Source organism: Diadema antillarum, unplaced genomic scaffold (assembly GCF_040938485.1).
Source record: "Diadema antillarum isolate AM-2024a unplaced genomic scaffold, OU_Dant_1.0 scf00000119, whole genome shotgun sequence".
Classification (NCBI taxonomy): domain Eukaryota; kingdom Metazoa; phylum Echinodermata; class Echinoidea; order Diadematoida; family Diadematidae; genus Diadema; species Diadema antillarum.
This window is the reverse complement of record NW_027271008.1, coordinates 345,199-368,376: the sequence shown is the minus strand read 5'-3', so window position 1 is coordinate 368,376 and position 23,178 is coordinate 345,199. Positions and strand designations below refer to the sequence as shown.

Here is a 23,178-nt window from a genome sequence, read left to right as displayed (position 1 = left end):
CCCTTTAAAAATCTACATGGACCCAATTTAACTCCTACACACCCATAGTGTGGATATCACATTACACACAAGCATGCATAGGCTACTTCCATTCGGCAGTCAGGCAGACCTGTGACACAGTTTCTCCGATGCAAAAATGCTTTTAGGAATTCCAAACACTTGTGGCTTTTGCATTTGCAACGGGTGTAACAGGATACATAAGAAATGATACAGGTACAATGATTACTGTATAAGCTGTTATTTTTGTGTACAGGTATTTTCTTGAATGAGGAGGTCTCAGACATTTTCGTTAGATGTTGTTTTCATGAATTGACATCAACGCTACTGCTAATGCACTATAAGCCTACTCGCGTATGGCAACATTTTCGCGTCCCAACTGTGATTCGCGAAATTTGTGAAAATTAAACCCTTGTGAAAATAAGAGCTTATACAATACCCACATGGAACAAACACATTTATAAAGAATCCAATCAGACATTTACAAAGTGAAAAAAAGAAACACATAAAGAATGACACCTTCATGGTGATGCCTGATCTGATGTGCATTTCAAAGTTTCTGTATTAAACTTTTGGCTTGTTTTTGGGAGTATCACACTACACGTAAATGACTGTAAGGTTCCCAAATTTGATGACTGTCTTTAATATCAAAGGCATTCCCAGAGCAGCACTGTTGAAATATGGTGTGGAAACCTATACCTGATCATACACATAGCCCTTGGAAACCACAAACTGACATTTTTTACCGATCAGCTGACATGAGGTATAATGAAACAAGAAATCACATTATCAATCAGAAATCAAATTGGGGGTGGAGGAGGGTTTAGTCACACAGCATGGGGTCACATGCCTGTTCTTCTCTTGTCTTTTTCTAGATTTCCTCCCATATTTTGCACAGGATAAAAAAAAAAGATCATTGTTGTATACTTTCAAGATTGTTGAACTACGAGCACTTGTTGCATTCATGACGTATATAGTCTGCAGCAATTACGAGCAGAAATGCACTTGAGTTTATGAAATGCACTGTTGATCAACTAACTATACAGACATAATGGCCCTCTTAAATCACAAATTTTGATTAGGGTTCAGATGGCTAACAAAAGGGAAAGAATGAAAAGAATAAAGTAAGAAACAAATTATTGGCATCATGCTGAGGAAGACAAGTGTGTACGTGTGTGTGGAAGTATGTCTGTGTCTGCGCCTCCTGCAAGGCAAGAGAACAGAATGCCTGACCCATAACACAAATCACCATGAATATACAAATAATGCTTGACTGTACTCCCCTTAGAAAGTGGGAAAAAAGATTATCAAAGGAAAGAAAGAAAAAAAAGTGTGCACAAACATCCACTTTCTGGCAGGTTTCAGTGCAATTACGCGGTCCGAAGAACCCCTTTTCTCTCTCGGGGGCACCAGGAAGAATGGAGGCCCCGCCAGCAGTCAAAGGTGAATGGTTCACTCTCGAGTCAAGCGGGGTTGCAGGATCGTTTCTTTGTCAATGGCTAACAGCCAAGCCTTACTTCTTCCCTCACATCACCACATTACAAAGTTTTCTTCTTCTTCTTCTTTTCACACAAGTCATTCTAATTTCACTCAAGGAGAAATTGCAGATTTACAGTGGTAGTTTTGTGGCTGATTCTTTTTCCTTTTTTTTTCCCAAACATACACGTACTTCACTTGCAAAGAGCTAGCCATTGAAATTGAGTTCTGGCACAAACTCAGGGAAGATTAGTATCAAGCACTCAAATGGATAATTTCAAAAAGGATTTTTATTGATAGCCAGAAAGAAATTCTCTGACTACAGTGCAACAGTTGCACACAAGTAAAGCAGACATGCAAGTGCACTTTGATTGGGTCACATTTGCCGTTGATGTACACAGGATTTGACAGTTGCAGAATTTGGAATTTGTATGTGAAATAATGGCTCAGGAAGGGCACATATTCAAAGTTTACTTCCATTTTCCTGCTGGTTCTGAGGAAATATCTATTATCTGACAAGCAGGAGGCCATTCAAATGCAGGCAGAATTCCAACAGCATGAAAAGTTCAGTACAATCTCAACAAAGTCTGAAACTTTGTCATGAACTGCATCATTTGACTATTCAAGCTCACTTATACATTATGTCCCTCTAGTAACAGTAATTTCACTCATGGGACATGTTCGATTAGTATTTCTTTACTCATAAAGATTTCAGGGTACAGAAAGAAAGTAATGTCATCCCGTCTGACAGATGTCCAACTTTCGCTGACCAACCAAGTGATGTCAAGTCTGTAAATGTTTAGTTGTTCAACCGTGTCTTTGCGTTTCCTCACAACATGCTTCATTCTATGTATCTGTGGTGTCGGAGCAGAGATGAAAGGTCACAGGGGCTGATTCCGGCATCAGACACCTCCTTGGCAATCCTCCTGACCGCGGCCATGTGCGCCATGCACCCGAGCTCTGCTCGGCCGAGATTGATCTGTCCGGCCATCAGGTATTGGCCATCCAGCTTCTGCACTTTGCATCTCGTCGGCACGGTGACGAGGCCATAGTAACGGCTGTGCTTCCCCGGGAAGAAGATGGCATCCCGTTGCCGGTAGAGGTGGCTGATCGCAACATCAATGTAGGTTTCATGAGTCCTCTCATCTTCAGTAACAGCCAGCATGCGACCCTTGACAGCTGTATCAATGTTTTAAGGAAAAAAAGAGCAATTTTAAAGTGGAGAATATTTCTGGAATACAACCCTTCAGCATCTTTACCATTATAATCATCTACTTTTAACCAGGGCTCGACATCCGCGGTGGCTCGGTGGCTCGGTGGCTCGGTGGCTCGGTGGCCCGGGACCACTAAGAATTGATGTCGGGCCACCAAATTTCCACAGAAGTGGCCCCATTGAGCACTTAGGATTCAAAATGGATTGTTATGTTTCTGTTTATTTCAGGCCACTACATTTCTTTTGGGGCAACAAAATATTTAGATTTAAAGATTTTAGTGGCCCAAGCAGGCCACCAGAGTAACAGTGTTCGTGTCAAGCCCTGTTTATCTTATCCAACTCCATCAAAAATTTTTTGCAGCGTGTTAAGAGTTTATGGAATTCACTCCCAAAACAAGTTTAAGCCAAGGAAGGCTGATTGTACATACACATTTTTTTTTGATGATAAAAACTCTTTGATTTGCTGCTTTGTGAAATTGCCATTTGGCATTAAAAGTGTCATCTGAATTGGATGCATGCCAGTGTGCAAGATTTATGACAGGCCATTTTCTTCTACATTTTACAAGGAAGAAAGACAGAGTTCACAGTCACATGCAAGATGTTCACCTCAAGATAACTAGTTCATGACAATGGACATGTATGAATAATTTGCGATATTAACACATATGTTTAATATTCTTGTGGGTTTGTGTGTGTGTGTGTGTGCATGTGTGCTAATTTCTCTTACAGGGAAAATCCAGTCCAAATATTGGTTTGTCTGATAAGAAAGAGTAAAACATTACGAGTTCAACATAAGATTTTGATCAAAATTGGGTGAAAAATAAGGAAGTAATGACATTTCAAATTTTGCTGATTTTTCAGAAAACAGTTCTTGAACAGTCAATATGAATATGCAAATAGCAAAGTGAGCATGTCATTCCCTCACAACTTGCCATATAGTTTGTACATAAAATCTTGAAATTTCCAGTTTTTCATTCAAACGCAATTATGTCCGAGGCTCAAATCCTGGTGTATCTGACTGATCACTATTCTGAAGTTATTCAACCAGGAATAACATCATACATTGAATTTTCGTCATTTTTTTTTTGTACATGATCAATGGAAAATTATGCAGGCATGACATAGTTTGCTCACTCATTTGCACATTCATATCCACTGTACAAGAACTATTTGGCAGAAATTAGCAACAGTTCAAAACGTCACAACTTCCCTATTTTTCATCTGATTTCAGTCAAATTCTTAGTGTTGAACTCATAAGATTTTACTCTGTTCTTTATCAGACTAACTTATATTTGGACTGGATTTCCCCTTTAATGAATTCACTTGGTTAAATAGGTTCCAGTGCTCTTCCCTTTGGCCTAATGGCAGAAATCATTCATGAAATACACATAAAGATGTCACCTTGACTTTTGAGAAAAAGAGATCCAATGTGTTTTGCATATTCCTTTTTAAAAAAAAATTCAAAGGGAAATTCCATCCAAATCCTATAATGCTCTATATGAAAATCGCAAAATTAGAGAAGTAGATGAGTGAAAATTTGGGGAAAAATTCAGACAACCTAAGAAAGTTATGAACTGTCAAAGTTTAGAGAGTAAGGCAAATTGGCAACTCTGTGTAACATAGTCGTTGTGTAGGTCCCCATTCAGTCTGTACAGAGAAATTTGTGTGGAAGCTAAAATGGCCCAGAACCGTTGTGAAAACTCAGATGACACAGGACTGATTTTGATAAGCGGTCTTGTGCATGTATAGTAGTAATAGTAGTCGCCGTCGTCGTTGTCATCGTCGTCGTCGTTGTCATCGTCGTCGTCGTTGTAGTAGTAGTAGTAGTATTAGTAGTAGTAATGGTTTGTTGAAAATCCACTTGCAGCCATGCAGATGGCTGAATTGCAGAACTTTGTATATTTCCATTGGGTAATAACATACATAATTATACACTAATACTTTGATAAAAATGTAAAACTATACATACATGCACAGAATAGGTTGGGGTTGTTGTTTTTTTTTAATCTTAACATCCACGTTAGATCTAAAGCTCCCTAAAATCAGGATGGACATTTCCTTACAGAAAAAATAAAAACAGAAAACATACTCACCATAATCTGCACTGCAGTATGCAGCCAAAACCTCTCCTCCTTCACATTTTCTGCATTCTGTGGAACACAGGAAAAGGAAAAAGAGAAGAAAAATAAAAGTGAACTTGGTTTCAATCGAAGGGGGAAAAAATGTCCTTACATTGAGACCGATTTTCAAAGACCCTCTTTTGAGGTAAACCCATTGTGCCGAAAGATCATCTCATTGCATTGTTGGTAGACAAAGAAGGGACCAGTGATGGAGTGTGGGCCCAACAAGGTGGTGGAAATAGAGATCATATCACTTGAAACAGAGCATGGAATAGGAAATTATCCCCCCCCCCCCCCCCCCCCCGTCTCCCTTTGTCAGCACAGAACGCTTTTATTTCTCCCTCTCTTTTTTTCTCCTCTCTCTCACTGTTTCCTTTGCCACATCTTCCAAGGTCTTTACATCACAATGATTCTAGGTATACATTTTCATGAAGTGCTCACTGTTAGCATCTTTCCCATTTACACATAGCAGGTAAATTCTCTCTTGCATTCATCCTCATACTTGCACATATTAAAGGCATAATTTACCATTTGCAGATGAAACAAACACCCAGCATTAGTGCTTCAAAATAGTTCTAAAATGTGAGGTAGGGATAGAAACAACCAATGTAAAAATTTGAACCAGTATTTAATCAATGCTAAGTATTGTTGAATATAAAATGCAAAATGTGAACAATAGTTATAATAAAAAAAATAAAAATTTTCAGATGAAACCATCTACAGTATGGCTTAATGAGAAAAATAGTGATATCTCCTTATATTTTAGGCTTGATTGCAAAAATTTTATATGGTAGGATGTTTTGTGATACAGTATATTATCAAATGTGATATCTTGAACATTTTTAACATCACTGCTCCCAAAGGTAAACAAGACCTTTAAAGTACAATTGTAAATGTCTGCATTTCGCATGATCCTGCATGGTGCAGATCTCAGACATCAAAAAAATGAACGCACTGCTCCCATTGTGTACAATCTGTAGTTATGCTTAAAGGACAAATTCATCTAAATATACTATATGTGTGGATGGGGTGAACGAAGCAATATTAGTACAACATATCAGTGAAAGTATGAGGAAAACTAGAGAGTCCATTCAAGAGATGTGAATTTTTTAAAGTATCAGTGCCGCCATCTCTGGATGACAAGATTACAACAGTTTGTAACATCTCTGCAAAATGACAATATAAAGTAAATGTGCAGAGAATTCCACAAAAAATCATTCTTTTATGAAAAGTATGCATTCCTTAGACTTGTTACTGACATAGGTCAAGGGTGATATTGTTTCCCCTACTTTTCTGTAAGAGCACATTGTATAACTTCAGTCAGATATTCTTTCACTTTGCTCAAACTATGAAAATATCTTGTATCCTGTTTCTATTTTCTTTGTATCAATGTCCTGTAGTGGTGTCACAAACTGCTGTAGTCTTTTCATCAAGTGATGGGAGCAATGAAATTTCAAAAATCATAACTATTTAACAGATTGCCCAACTTTCCTCAAACTTTCACTATTATTGTCTACTAATATTGCTGCATTCACTCAATCCACACGTATATTTGTGTGAACTTGTCATTTAACTTAAAATACAAGTAGCTGTCATTTTCAACTTCGAACGGATTGCCATCATAAGATTTGAAGTTTACATTTCCTATTCAGTTTCCAATATTTGATTTCTAATACTAACCATGTGCTAAAATTTAAACAGTGCTTTACAAGTAGTTAACAATTGTAACACATTTGTCCATCATCGCTATCAGACAAAAAAACACATTTTTATTAGATGCATGTTACAATGAAAAAACACACACACAGTACACACCTCTTCAAGCTCTTTAATGCCATAAAGTGCCATATGGAACTCCCACTGAACATCTGCACTTCATTTCCCCACAAATGATTGATATTTTAGTGATTTTTCACAACCCTCTATCACCATCCAATTACACAGCCCAGTAGGGGAGCAAATTGATTAACAATGAAGAATGGCTGTCCATTTGATATGCACTGCATGATATTTGCCTTTATTGTAAACTGACCACTGGCAGAGCTTTGGCTATTTAATAGTCACAGCTTGTTTCTGATGCTGTAAACTACACATGTTACTAATTACAGCAGGTATACAGTACAATGCACAGAGCCAATAGCCCACCTATTAAAATTCAGGAGGGGTAATGCAAATCCGCAGCAAAGGAGTATTAATGTATCTGGAAAATCATGTGTGATTAATCGGCTTTTCTCGACTCGATAAAAAACTAAATCTACACTCAGCACAAAAAGAAAGTATTCATAAACACTTTTCCTTTTCAGATTTTACATTAATGACTATAAATTCATGAAATAAATACAACTTTCATATTCTTTTGCCCGTTAGGGTAACATATGACTCAGTTTTAAGTGTGAAAGGACACATTTGAGTTTCTCTCTTAAGGTGCAAAAGTAAACATTTTGAAAATGGACAATCTGCTATTGCTGTGTTAATGCCTTCTCATATTTTAATATGGAAAAAATAATTAAGGATACACAATAACTTCATACTGATGGTACAAACAGAGCTGACTAAACTTCATGATTGAGCCTTCGTACACACACACACACACACACACACACACACTCTATCTCTCTCTCTCTCTCTCTCTCTCTCTCTCCCTCTCTCTTTCCCACAAAAGAAAAAAAGAGAGAGAGAGAGAAGATTCTGCTAATGTGCTGCACTGACTGTCAGTTATGGTGGCCCACTAAAGAAAGATACTGACTCTAAGAAATCATAGATTATTTCTTACCAATACTGTAATTTCTTTTTCATGTGCAATAAACCAAGCAAACTTTCATTATGTTCTGTTTTACTTTTTCTGTGCAATATGACTGAATTTCAATTCGCTCGGCTTCTTTGGTGCAATTTTGATTTTTGCACAACGGAACAGATAAAGGAAAGTGTTCTCTCATGCATTAAGTTTCAATTTGTGCATAGCTACCAAGTTTAAAGGCAACTGAATTTGCTTTAATTTGATATACTGTAAAAGTGGATATTTTCGCGTGACTAATTTTTCGCGCTTGGCCGGGTCGAAAGAGTTTCGCGTGTTTTTAATTCCGCGGAATCAAGACATCACGCACAGGCACATATGGCAAGCAAAAATATTCGCGTGCTGTTATTTTCGCGCTAGTTTCTGGTTGCGCGAAAATTTGAACACCGCGAAAATTTCCACTTTTACAGTACATGTACATACTGTAGATGTATATTACTTTGATTTTTCATGAAAATCTTATATAAGAAAAGGATATTTCTTTACGAAGTATAATCTCTTTGTCTGTGTTACCTTTGAATGTATTACACAACAAACCTGCAATGAAAGAAAGAGTACAATGCAATGTCTTGTTGAATATCAAAATACTACTATTCAACCAAAGTACAGACAGGTGCTCCACCCATAGACTTGAAATCCCGTCTTGTTTGCACATAAGCAAGTCATTCTCAACTGGAGTCTCAAAACAATCTGAAGAAGAGCTTCAAGTAAACTTACTCAGACAAGAAGAACAAGCCTATTTACAGTATGGCTCCAGCAACACTTCACTTCACTTCAAACTGGGTTTATTGAATGTTGTGCATCAGACAATCCTGATGTTCCCATGATGGATATATGCATGGATTACATCATGTCTCTTTTTTCTTTCTTTCTTTTTCTCCTGACAAATGGAGACCAGCTGATTCAAGGAAGTATTTCTCAAGGGTCACTTGTTTTCCTCTCCCCGGGCCTGAAGTATCAAGAGAACTTTAGGATTCCAAATCTTCTTCCACACCATCCTCCCCCCATCACTGCTGCGATAAGCCGGAGAAGGCCTGTGAGCAGGACAACCTCTAGCAATGGGAGGTTCACACTTGAAGCAGATTCCCACAGCTCAAGAGGTGTGAAGCAGACAATGCAAAACCCACAATTAAACTGGATTTCAATTTGAAGAACAGTTTTGTTGTGGGGAGTACAGCCATCAAATCACCTCCCCTCAACATAATATACTTTCTCTCTCTCTCTCTCTCTCCGACTTACTTTGATGATAAGTTACAGACAATTTTGTTTTCCCTATAGATTCCATTATCTGTACTGTATGTCTTCTCTTATTGAAAAAAAAAACCTGGTATTTCAATTTCATTTGTATTTATTTCTTGAAATAGGCCATGCTTAATCCTATGCAAAAATGGAACTTTACTTCTCAAAACTCAGTCCAGCATAAAATTGGTCGACACAAAGACAATAACATCAAAAGAACAAGTTTTAGATTAGTAGATACATGGCCTATTGTAGCAGAAGTCACGCTACCCATTTCATATCTAAATTAAAAACAAATGCTGTGAAAAGCATGTGGGATGTACTAAGTAAATTTTCACAAACTGGAGCCGACAGTCCTGGCATTCAATGCACACAACTTGTGAATGTATCATAGACAAAAACTTTTACTCACAAATCTCTCTCCTCACATTTGTCACAAAATGTGCAAAAATTTCAAGCATGGAAAAAATTTCTCGTTTTACACTACAGTACCAAACAAAAACTTATTGTCTACACAAACCATATATCTTGCATTGGTTTTGTTGTATTTGTGCATTTCTGACATTCCCAAAATGAACCAACTGCCAAATATTGTCTGCCTTTGTACAAATGCATAAAATATCACCTCAACAAAACAGAAAAATTACTACACGTTGTTTCTAGAAAAGAAATACCATAATCCTTATTTCTGTTCGGTCACTCAGTATCATGATCACAAATCTAACTGCTCACAAAATTGTCTTGCAAGACACAATTCGAGAAATCTATGGTGTGCACAAGACTCAGTGTAAGGAAAACTAGTTCAGAATTTGGCCATCTTGGGCAAGAATATACACAAAGCTTTTTATACAGAAGGATTCTTCTCTCTGGGGACATACACTAGAAACCTGCAGCTCTTTGTTGTGACTCGTCTAAAGACTAAGCCAATGATACAATGGCGTGATAAGAATTGTCAAGTCCTTGATCCTGTCAATAGGAAACTCATGCATAGGGTGTCTGTAACACCTCCAGTTACAAAACATTTTTCTTCAACAACCCTTTTTGGTATGGTAATAATGTGGTCAACATCTTATGACACTGCATACACTCATCTTTTCACAAGAGGCATTAATGAAATCCCACAAGCATTCAGGCGAATGCCACTCCAGTCCATGGCCAGAGGTAGGAAAGCCGGGATCAGGACAAATTTGAAGCAGATTTTGGCCATGCTAATGACCAAGTCAACACGTTAAACAGAAAGGATAAGCTTGTCGTGGGGTAGGTTAGTGACATCTTAAGGGATTGAGTCAAATACCTCTCAACAACCTCTGATATGGTGCAAAGATCTAAAAAAGGGAAGCATCTGACGTTTATTGGCAGACAATTTCAGCAGGAGGTACTCATAGGAATGACTGGCTGAGCAGCTTACCGGGAGAGGATTTGCCTTTGCTGTTACCCAGGGAGTAATCAATATAAGAAGCTTGGGGTTTGTCCTCAGTGCAGGATTTTGCTAATCCTCTACAACCAAGGCAAAATGTTGGGCCATTGGGCAAGACTAGAAGACAAAGATGGGAGACAATAATTGCTGGGCACAGTTTTATGGCCTATGTTCACTGCCCCCAGGCATTCATGCACACAATGTTTGCATCAAGCATTTGCTAGGTGAATCAGAATCTTCAATATGCATCTGTCCTATGTATTGTGAATACAATATACAAATTGTATGCAAGAATTTGTGTATGCAATGCTCACAATTTTCATTCCCTTACTGACCATTTTATGGAATGTCAACCGATGCTTCCTTTTTGATAAACAATACATTCAACATTAAGGCTAATTTCCGAACACAGAATGCCTACTTTTTTTTTAATTTACTACTTTGTTATGATAATATATTTCATATACATGTATGCTCTATGCTCCCAAGTCTTGCTTGAATTTTAAAAAAAGGAAGTTTTAAAAAATAAGTTTAGTGACCCCGGATCTAGAAGACTAACCTTTAAAACACCCTCCCATAAAAAGAAAATACATTTCTCTTATATTCATTTCAAAGAATCAAAAGAAATTCATACTGATATTTAGGCTCCTGGCTAAAGTAATATATAGACAACTGTATTTGTAACCAGTAGGGCCTAGTTCCTAATTCGGTGAGACAAAATTGGCATGAAATTGCACACTCATATGAGAAAGACCACTATAGATTAGCACTTAAATCATCATGAATATCATGGACCAATTCTATCTTTCACTGTTTATACCACTGCATGCCATTTTTTTTTTTTTTAGAATACAAGGTGTGGAAAAAACTAATTGAAACTTTGCTGGGATCAGTCGGTCTGCCCCACAAGCTTTCCAGTGCTCTTCCCACGACCAATAGGGTGGAAACAATGGACTGATCAATAATGTATGTGAGAAAACACCCAACTTCTTTATGGTACCCAGAGGGACCAGCTGGTATGGAACACTTTCACAAAGCAACACACTTGTTTGTGTGTGTGAGCGCTTGTATGTGTGCGTGTGTGTGTCATAGTATGAGCTTTGTAATACCAAGGACACACGGAGTCAGCTGGTTCAAAGAGCTTTAAAAGTGGAGATGAATACATGTTACAGCTCTGGCACAAAGATGCCACATTCATTTTGTTGGTTCTACTCCGGTCTCATCTCTTCTTTTTCTTTTTGAATGAAAGTATCGGTAAGCACTATTTGGGCACCCGTCCCGCTTCATCATGAATATTCATCATCTACATGTATCCGTAATACCGTGGAAATACATGATTTTTACATTTTCCCGGCAATGTTTTTACATTTCCCGGCAAAACTTAACATTTTTCCATCTCCCGGCGAGACGTTTTAACATTCCCCGTTGATGCAATTTTTCGAGATTTTTATATTTCCTGGCGCTACGTTTTTACATTCTATGGCACGTATCCTGCGTTCTGCCATTTACTAGTACAGTATCTTACTGCCTGATGAATATTCATGATGAAGCGGGATGGGTGCCCAAATAGTGCTTACCGAAAGTATCTTCTTGGACAATTCAAAAAAAAAAATACATATGTGTTTCAGCCATTAGTTTAATCTCGTCAGAGAAGATTTCAAGCTGGAGATATTCTTTTACATTTATCCCACCTACATCAACCAAGGTCACAAAAGCATAAGTGACATTAACGTTTTCTATAGGCTTGCCTTTCACACTGCAATAAAATATCACATGGTCAGAAATATCTCAAAATTTGCCACCAAAAGAGATTTTCACATCGCAATGTGTATCATGAGATCTAACTATTTTTTTTTTTAATCAGATACTGTACAAGAAACAACAGTTTTTACATCACACTGCAAAACCAAAAACTAAACGTTCATTTCAGAAGTGAGTGAAAAGAGGACTTTTGTGCATGGTCAAAGAGAGGAGACTGGACATCAAGTGGAAATGACAAATCCAGCACTTTTACAGTGGTGAGCAAGTTCATGGCAGAATGTCAGAGTAAACTTCATAACTCTCATTCCAGTGTGTGTTTCTGATGTTTCAGTTGCACAGTAACCTTTGCCCCAATGTGAGGATTTTGCTCAAACGTCACAATAGTTTTTCCAGTCACTATTAATGGCCCAATGACCAAGAAATATTGCCTCCATCTCTCGTTTGCTTCATCTTTTACATATGACTCACAAAACTTAGTTCTAAGTCTATCTTTAGACTCCCATGTACTCAAATCAACAAATACTAGTTTGTACAAAAACTTGAGATGATTCTCACACCAAAGGGAAACTGCCCTGGTCATAAAGCACATTTTATAAGTAATAGGGCCTACATTCAAGATTCAGAGTTAAGTTTGGAGTATCAGACAAACTTTAGTTAACAAATTAATTGGTTTTTAGATGTTGATGGAAAAATCATGAGTGCAGTCAGCATCTAAAATGTCTCAAACTATCAAAGATAAATCTCTTCGACCAAGATTACATGTATATGAAAACTGTATCATTCTCCCCTTTGAATTGATTTACTCACAAATACTGTGGATTGGAAGGAACTTTGACAGATTTTTCTTTCCTATTTCTCATACCATCACCTACAATGTAAACTGTACAATAAACTCAACATTGAGCATTCAACTAACAAACTTCAGTAAGCACACTAATAGGGAGGTGAACAGGGTTATCTGTACTTCCAATCATTACGCATGCAATTCTCAGCAATAGCACTTTTTTCTAGCTGTTCAAAGATTCTGATGGGGGAAAAAGGAAATAATCAAACCTCCTCTATACTGCTAGCAAGCCATAGAGGCAGAGGGATATACTGAATAAGTTTTCAAAGGTAACTGCACAATGGATCCAGGTACACAATTCACCTGTAAAGAGAGGCAATGAGTTAAATGGGGCCTATGATAATAAAACGGTCAATGGAAACTCATACTTTGATGGCACCTCACTTGATACAGCGCTGGTCTGCACCTTTCAGCTAAGTTTAGGTTCAAGGCAACACCAATGCTTTTGTTGCCCTAAAACTGCCAAAGAAAACAAGATTTAGAGAGGTATGCCTCTCTTTTCAATCCATTTTTTTTTCTATCTATCCGCAGCATGTAGTGTCGTGCTGTACAGCTGTACCGCTCTCTGTAGCAAAGCTCTGGCTCACTTTTTTTTTCACATACAGAGCTCCCATTTTTCACACTGGAAGTCTCTTTGAATATACCACTGCATGCTGACTTTTAAAAGCTTTGTATTCTTCTTTTCATCAATAAATTCATCACTAAGCTGTCCCATGATTTCCTATAGTCTTCCACCTCTCACATAGGATGTTACTTCATACATATTTCTTGTCTCTTGGCTGGGTTCGCTAGAAGCTCAAGCAAAATGAGGTCTGTCGTCATGAAACGGGCGCGTCACCAATGACGATGCCTCGGAGCACATTTTTTTTTTTTCCACACTGGGTGCAGAATTCTTGTGCTCCCCAGTACCTCAGTGGGGTTACAGACAGGCTCAAGTTTGTATACTCGATGCCTTTCGGGGGTCAGGTTATGCTTATACAACTCCAGGCAGAACAAACATGATCTTGGGTACCTTTTCCTCACTACATCACTCCTACCAAAAAAATGTCCTAGTAATATTATCAGACCACTGTAGTGGCAGCACTGTGAACCGTCTACAGTTTATCTCTTCCTTCCTGTTTTATTGAAAATAGGCAGGTTCCCTCTGAAATCTTCAGTAAGCTCCTATACGGTACTGTAGACGTGGAAATTTTCGTGATACATTAATTTTGGCTATCTTTGGCTCACGTGAATTCTAGAGCCCACAAAATTATCTTCACAATTTTCTTTGCACATTTTGAACATGTTGAATTGTTACATGTGTACATGTGTGTATGCATAGCATATACCCCACTAGTATTCATTCGAGGATGTGTGTGTGTGTGTGTGTGTGTGTGTGTGCAGAACTCTGCAGTTTACGTACAGTGCAAGCCATACATTTGAATGGATTGGGCAGCATATCAAGCAAGTATAAAGCAAATGAGCAACATAACTTCAGTATTTTTTTTAGCCTCATGGCATGAAAAATTAATTGTGCAAAAAAACTGACACTTACTAAAACAGAATAATAAATTTCCATTCAATGCAATAGAGAAAATAATCCTGGCATTTCCAATAAGTTGTGCAAGAAATAGGTATCACCTTGATATTTTTTCATGGCATTGACTCATGAATAGTCATAGAACAGACATTATTATAGTAACAAATAATATATTGCTCCTTACCTTTCTTTACATGGTGATATGGATGTCTGTGTTCTGCCAGAGGTTCTAGTCTATAGTCAAATGATGTCACATACATTAAGCTAAGCGGATTGAATTGTGCTTCCACAAATATTGTTGCTTTCCCATCGTGGGATAAAAAGCAATGCTCCTCTTTCGGTGAAGTCCTTTCGTATCTCAAACGCTCTGCAATTTCGTGAACATGGACCTCCGTGCCCAAGGTGTTCCTTTCGAACTCTGGCCTGTCGTCCAGCAGCAATGGCACCACTTTATCTGGAGTGTTCCTGTAGATGTTAGCCCCATTCCCACTAGTTTTCAGATTCAGGCAGAGCCGAAAGTCCTGCTTGGTGTGACCCCACGCAAACGTGATGTGGAGCCCATTCCTGGGAAAGGACCACGTGATTTTGCCATCTACGCAGTAAAAGTGGAGTTGTGAAACTGAATGTGAATTGGCATCAACCGTCAGGCCACTGCAACAGAAAAAGAAACAAATAAACATCAACATGTAATTTCATATTAAAGAACAAATGAAGTATCTTCCTAAAACTTTGATGAAAGTATCTGGGTGAAAAGTCTCAACAGATACAAATGTATGTCTCATCACCCTTCTTCAACCAGAGGCAACTTCTGTTATAATGAAGTCCTCAGGACTGGCAGTGTTCTTTTGTTAGATCAAAATTTTGTTATCTATGTCGTACAAATAAAATAAATAAAGATAGATAATAATTTTGGGACCTGAATTCTCACTTTCTTGTTGATATAATGAGAACGAGAGTGCACTGTATTGTTCAAGAATACATAGTTAACTGTTATCACCCAAGATTTAAAAAAGTGCTCTCCCTAAAATATACAATTTCTCAACATAACATATTTAGAGAAATCTAGCTGAAATCATGGTTTTTGTTGTTTACATACAGATACGTAGGGTAATCAATAGCCTAGTCAATTCTCATCAATTAGGCAAGGCTCTGTTTGACAACAAAAAAGTCATATACAAAGGTCAAACACAAATATTATGTGTGTCTAAGCCCAGATTAATGCATTTTTTTCTTAATCCCTCATTTAACAACAAAGCATTCACCAGTAATTTTGAGGAGCTCATAAGACACCATGTTTCATTGGTAACCTCATGCAACATATAGCCTCATTCATTGTATGTAATGTTACTACTTTATAAATGATAGTACCATCTCCTGATAAATTTATCTTACATTCACCTAAAAATCTGACAGAAACTCTTGAATATTGTGCTAGGGTATACTAAGTTTTATTTTCATCTTTTTTTATTTAAGAATACTAAAAAAAAAAGACACATGCAATGCTCTGTTATAATTCTGTTGCAAAGTGCACAGACTCAAAACAGAATTTGTGATGTGAATATTCAATCAAGATTTCAAGACAGCAAATTTATACTGTATATTCATACCAAATGTACAAGACCATATTCAGAGAAGCCTAGGATAGAAAATTTCCAATCACTCTTACTTGTAGGACTGGAATAAACTGGTGCGTACCATTATTTGAACCCATATCATAACTCTTTGACTCATGGTGATGCAAATAAAAATTCAAAAGATGTCTTAAAGTGAGGTCTTCTAACAAATTCAAACACTGACCTCCTTGCAAAATATAACAGAAAAAATTCAGAGTATCATTAAGACTTACAAGAAGGCCAAGTTTGATAAGACAGAAGCTTAGCTCAATTAGGCCTACACTTGTGGGTTATATACTCAGTAATACATCTTTAATAAAGCATCTTAAAAGGTGGAACAGACCCTTAAAAACATAAGAATCTCCTTGCTTGTTTGACGTTTCTCTTTGCTCTTTTTCTATCTGTCTTTTTTTGGTAAAATTTTTAAGGTTTCCAACTTTTTACTTAAGAGAATGGGTGGCTTAACCCTAAAGAGTGGAAAAATGAGAGTTATTACTAGGAATAATATTGACAAATAAACTAATGATCCAACTACCATCTGTCTATTCTTCTGAAAGCCTTACAGTACATATGTAATCATGGGTTACTTGTGAAGGGATTAAATTACAAGATCAGAACTGTGGGCAACCAGAAGTGATTTTTGAATAGCTGAAAAGGTGTGTGGTATTAGCCCAATAAAAGAGAGACAGGGGGCAGTAGCTGGTGGACTGTAGGAAATACCAGTATTTACCCCACAGCTCGGGTTTTTGTTGCATAATTCACAAAGCCTTATTTACGCGTATTTACTTGGTGCAAGCTGTCGCATGTGAAGAGGGAGTAGTGTAGTTTGGCAGGAGCCGACAGGGCATGGGAGGAGAGGTTGAAAGCTGGAAGCAAACATCCCTCAGGAGGGGGGTTTGCACAGCTTTGTGTATTTCATGTATGGCCACAGTAATGGAGAAGCTTTGGATTAGCATCCTGCAAAGTGCTGGCATGACAGACCTTCACACACATGTATGGAACTCTTCGGAGGAGAAGGGAAGATCTTGCTGCGAAGAATACACTATTGTCATGTTAATTAGCCAATGGATGCAGCTAGGAGCAGGCCAGTTTGCCATTTAAATGTTTGTCTGACATATGCCCCTAAATCGGTAGGTAATGCTGGACTTTTCTGAGGCAGTGTTTGTTTGTGCAACAGGTGCCACATCTCCCATTTGCTGTTCTGAACAAAAGACATCTCACTGTTGAAATAGAGGGCTTTGTGAAAAGATGAACAAGTGTATCTTCCACCACTTGTTATGTCAGCCAATAAAATTCTACTTTGGCAGAGTCTGTGCTCTTCTTGTAGCACAGCAGGCTAGTCTACAAAGCTAGACATGCTGATTACACTGGTGACATGCTGTATTATTTGACATTCATCAAAAGAAATCATGTAAAAATAAACAATGAACAGATTCAATGGTACAAATACATTGAGTACCCACTACATATCTGAATCCAAACCAAATCAAATCAAATTCTGTTGGGCAAACTACATCATACGGATTTGAACTGAAGTGGCACTGCCTTTCCAACATGGTCTAACTTCCATATGTACATTTTGTGCCATGCATCAGGGAGACTGTGAGACTTCTCACCTCCCTGAATGCAAGCAGCAAAATAGTTTTTCAGTGTAACCTGATTATATGAATGAGCAAAATCTATTCCTACAATAAGTGCTTCTCTTCCTATCAACAACACACAAAAAAAATTGACTGACAGTAGGAAAAACTGCCCACTTCCTGCAGTCTGCAACATGAAAACAACCTGCAAATTTGCAAGGTGTACATACAGTACGTTGCTTCTACAGTAGGTGGGTCAACCGTCAGGCAAACATTACCAAACTTTGAGGTTGCCATGGAGACGTTTGGTGAAGGTTAATAGAATTAAGATTTGAAACATAGAGATGTCTCTTTTCAAGCTTCTCCCTCCCCCCCCCCCCACATAACATTGTGCATTTCATACTGAAATGTAGAACTCACAATGTCAAAAGTTATGTTCAGACGGTGATCCCTAACCACCATCTGAACATAACTGATAGCTGATGAAGATACGATGTCACTGTATTACATGATTTCCAATGAATGTTCACAAGTAGTGTGGAAAACTGCCTTACTTTATCATGGGTTCAACCCTCTCCTGTGGACAAATCTGTGTTTTAGCACGGAAAAGAGATAATATTTCTCTCTTCTACACCCCTGACTCACCTCCCATCACATCAAAGATGGCATTGATTATGGATTCTCAAAAAAAAAAAAAAAAAAAACAACTCACCACATACCAGAAGGTGTTGTGACTTTAATAGTTCCATCAAATTATACTTCACCCACGCTTAATACTAGTATAAAAGAGAAGTTATAACAATAGACATGCACAATGGAACCAGAAATGTAAACAGCATGCTGTTTACATTAACAGATCTATCCAAATTTCTTTCTTTCTCTCTCTCTTTTCAAGGGGGACCTTATGTCTAGTGCCATGGTTCAGCTATCAGCCCACCAAAAACAACTCATAATATCTGGCTACATGGGCTAATTTACTATCAATGATTGTTTTCTCTCATATATAGTAGTTCATGCCTCACCAGATTCAGCACACAGTTGTTATGAATGTGTTGTTCACTGCCATGTAATCATCAGGGTCAGGTTTCTTATGATTGCAACTGGATAAATCAAGGATTCAATATTGCCTCAGTTGCATATTTGGAGTGCAGCCAAATACTGTAAACGTCAATATTTTCGCGTGATTAATTTTTCGCGCTGAGCGGCTCGAAAACATATTCGCGGGTTCTTAAATTCGCGCTTCGCAGCGGGTTAATACACAGTCTCTGTTTTCATCCAGCGATGCCAGCGTACGATAAGCAACGTAGCGAGCGGTGCGAGTGCGAGTACAAGCGCTCAACTACGTAGTAGCCCTACATGTGTATTTTACTCGATACATGTACTGTAGTACTAGTACTGTAGTCGCGGGGATGTAGCACACCAATCGGCTATGGGCTCGATGTGTGCGGTGCGGGCGATGATACTGCTATATGCGTAAACATGTCTGTACTATGTATCAGTATCATCGACGAAGCGCACACAATTCAGGCCGTTCAAAATGTGCATAGAAAATTGCGAAGATATATTCGCGCGTTTTTGAATTCGCGCTAGCCGAACGTAGCGCGAAATCCGCGAAAATTAATGTACCGCGAAAATTTCCACGTTTACAGTACCCATGTTATCAATTCAAAGTGTTGTTTACTGCATGTTAAGCCATTACCTACAGTTTTGTATGATGTGCATTACAACTTGCTCAAGGACATGATATAACCATGACGTGATCTACAATCAGTGCGTGTCGTACATAGATTCTGACAGTACATTTGTGCAAAATTTACCTTTAAAATACACCTATTTGGCCTCAATTTTTTTTCAATAAAGGATGTGTTTCCTTAGGAACTGTAAAATGAGAATAATGCAATCACTCTTTCATACACACAGTGTACATGTACACATACATACATACAGTGTACACATACAATATACATACATATGCACACACACACACACACACACACACACATATGCACATTATTGTAAGGGATTCATAAGTTATTTTTTTGAGGTTCCACTTCCCTAGTTTCCGATGACTAACAATTAAAAGAAATCCACATTACTGTAGTTAACTGAGAATTTCAGCAAGTTGTACCTGAATTCACAATTTCATTCACTCCATGAGCGCACTGTGAGAAATATGAGTACATTTTTATTGTCTTTTGCTGCAAACAGTATTTTTTAAATGGCGCATCTCTCCCAGTGTTCTGTAACACACGAACATGCCACACTTCCCAGGTTCATTGGCCATGCACATCATGGAGCAATACAGGACTTCAACCCCAAGCATCTTCTGATCTGGAGATTCTCCCACCCGAAACCCCTAGCAAACGGGAGACTCCAAGTTGATGTGTGCGAAGCGCGAAGTTCCTAGGGTTCTAGATGTTCTCTGGTGCTATCTAAGGCTTATTTTTTTCAACATACGATAGCAATAATAAAGTAAGAAATCCTTTCCACCGGGAGACACAGAGCCAGGGCGGGAGAAATCAAATCTCAAACGGGAGAATGGGAGATTTTGCAAAAATGGGCTTTCGGCGGGAGATCTCCCATCGAAAACGGGCGAGTTGGAGTCTCTGGCAATAATGGGAGGGAAAGTCTGCTCAATCTGCACTCTTGAATTTGCGCATGTCACTACCGGCATCAGATACGGTACAGTGTACACTGTAGTATCATATCATCATCTGTATATCCTTTGTGAAAGGATTATTTTCTCTTTCCTGTGCTATGGACATGTGTCTCAGATTTACCAAATACCAGTACCTTAGTATGGCTTTGTAGAAAACACAGATGTATTCTTAATATTGCATCCACATTTGCATGGCTTTTAACTTTCAAACTATTCAGTCTAATCTGCAAAACAGGTTAATTCGTCCCAAAGGGATCTAGGCATACAATAAACATGTTTATTCAAGAATGCTTCATTAGCCCAAAGCTCAAAACCAAGTTTCCAGTTCAAAAATAACTCACTGACATGAAAAAAAAAATATCTTCAAAATACGCATGACCTAGCCCTGTCAACCCTCGTCTGAATATTCAATTTAGAGTACAATCCACACACAAACCCTATTCTCTCCTTCTGGGTAGCAATAAAGGGACAAGGAAAATGCCATTTCCTGCCAGCAAGATACAATGATATGGGATTTGTAAAGAGCGAACTACTTGGTAGGGATCTCAGCACAACCTGTGTTGAAAAGCGGAGAGAAAGAGGGAGACTTTAGAACAGGTTGAAAAAGAGCTACAGACCTACACGTAGCAAAATTCACATACATGTGTAGAATAGCATGATCAAAAGCATCAAGAAGATTTACAGTTACATTGTAAATTAATTCGAGGTCATAATATATTGCTAGTGCATGAAACATACAATGTACACTGATCTAGATCACAATGTACTGGCTTGATTTATGAAGCTTCTGCTCTCTGTCAATCCACACAGAGACCGATGTACACTGTAGCTTATCATAAATTGGGGTACAGGAGCATCTACGCAAATGATCATCTTGACTTTTGTATGTACTTCAATCAATGTACAGCATCGATAACATCTGTGGCAGCATTCATTTATACTTTACACTAATCATGCTAGATGTTTCTGCAGCTTGCATGAAGGGTATGCAGTGCAAAGATCATTGCAATCATTTGTAACAATATCAAAATCACGTGCAATATAGGATATTTTATTCTTACTTTGGTAAGCATTTTACACACTTTCGTTTATCTCTCAAAACTTTCACACATTAATGTTCATTTCATGCTAGTCACTTTTGCAAAACTTAATCGCAAATCCTGGTTCCTTGCAAAATTCAGGAAAGTTTGATGCATGCAAAAGTACCTTAGGTTGGAATCAGGTATGCGAGCATGGTTGGCAGTAGGTGAGGTTGTTTAGAACCAGTTTCCATGGTGATAAATTGCTATGACATTGCACTTTGGCACTCTATTATAAACATGTTTGAGGCATACTTAACACCAGCGCTACATGCATCTAAGTTTACAGGCCTACAGTAACTGAGAACACCTACAAACAGGAGATCTGGGTACTTTTATCCAGTTTTTTGTTTGGTTTTTTTATTTGGTATTATCTCTCCCCTATCTACGATCAAACACACACACACACACACACTCACACACACACACACTAACATGTGCACACACAAAGAACATAGTGGGGACCTGTGTACATGACTAGATACAGTAGGTGTGATTGCATCCCTAATTAACTAGATTTAATCTACTGACTTGTAACCACTTCCTGCAGGTGGATAGGACTGAAGAGCATATACCGGTATGCACACAAGGCAACCACCTTTGATCCCAACAAGTGATAACACTGCTTACACTCCTTTAATATTAGAATATTTAACAACCCTATTTTGCATGGGCTGCATGAAACGTGCTACGATTCAAACTTGTCATATAAAAACCCCCTCTGTCTCTGCCAACAGTTTACTCAGGGAAAAGAGTGACCACACTATAAAAGAGAATATAATTGCAATGTGCTTTATACAATTTTTTTTTAGATCATGATACATAAAGTATATCCACATTTCCATCACTCACATACTATATGCTACAAGAGCTAAAAACAGCACAGCACAGCTTATCAAAATGACAATATTCACAACCAAATATAATGTGTCCAAAAGAGTCTTCTCTCATAATGACAGTCCTGGCAGTGTGATATATATCACTGAAATATTGCACTGATAAAGTTCAAGGTGCAATTGGGAATTAGAGTGTATCTCATACATTACACATGCTTCATCGTACGTACAACTACATTTATGTAAACATACATTTGTACATATGGTATTGATCATGCTGGTTTATGGATACTGGGGACAAATGCATTCCTTTAAAATCCATATCAATATTTGAGGTTAGTACTGCATGTTTGCCTACTTGTGAATTGCTGGTAAAAATGTTGAACATTTCACCTGTTACTTGTGTACCAAGGGAGACAATATCTAATATACATTGTACATGTATACACTGTATTTGAGCACAAAGATTGACCTAACGGGAAGAAATTACTTTATTGGTCGTGCACAGTTTATAACCTGATGAGGACAAGTCCCGAGTATACTTGGGCAAGTGTCTATGGGAAATGCGTGTTGTACATGTAGCAAAATCAGTCCACCTTCAACAGGTTAAACAATGTTACTACCTTCTGCAAGTAGATACATTGTACATATAAGGACCAATTTTTCAGACACCTAGTGTAGAAGTCTGTTTTCTTTAGAAGGTAAACTTAATCTACAAAATTATATGAGCTATTCTAAAGCACATTGAGAAATATTGTAGAGTGATCACAGTTACTGTAATCTTAATGAGAGTATTGTATTGTACACTATCCCATGGATCAACACTAGAACTTTTTTTTTCCTTGGTGGCCCATTTTGACTAGGCCTGATAATGATTTTTTTTTCCCTGGTCATGTTGGATGAGTGAATCTTGCAATTCCAGAAAAGTTATTGGCCACACAATGATTTCTACAAGTCTCGGACCATCAGACGAGTGCCAGTGTTATTAAGCGTTGCTTATACTGCATGCGCCATATCCAGTTCGTCATTAC

The 23,178-nt window shown here is 38.0% G+C and overlaps 1 protein-coding gene across 1 annotated transcript; it reads right to left on the bottom strand.

Annotated features, from left to right (window-relative positions):
- Positions 1-701: 701 nt before the first annotated feature.
- On the bottom strand, positions 702-16,078 carry LOC139720014 (meteorin-like protein). The gene is made up of 4 exons (XM_071631392.1): positions 16,047-16,078; positions 14,565-15,031; positions 4,780-4,836; positions 702-2,652 (listed from the first exon to the last, which is right to left on the bottom strand). Exons 1-4 carry the CDS (start codon positions 16,076-16,078, stop codon positions 2,315-2,317), a joined length of 894 nt encoding a protein of 297 aa, XP_071487493.1. The 3' UTR covers positions 702-2,314.
- Positions 16,079-23,178: the final 7,100 nt, after the last annotated feature.

Bases quoted from the DNA above. Each gene is read 5' to 3' on its own strand.
- LOC139720014 (XM_071631392.1), bottom strand. From the start codon at position 16,078: ATGGTACGCACCAGTTTATTCCAGTCCTACAA. The intron at 15,032-16,046 runs GTAAGAGTGATT...TTTCTGTTGCAG, and splicing joins AGTTTATTCCAGTCCTACAA to TGGCCTGACGGTTGATGCCA. The intron at 2,653-4,779 runs GTGAGTATGTTT...ACATTGATACAG, and splicing joins ATACTGCAGTGCAGATTATG to CTGTCAAGGGTCGCATGCTG.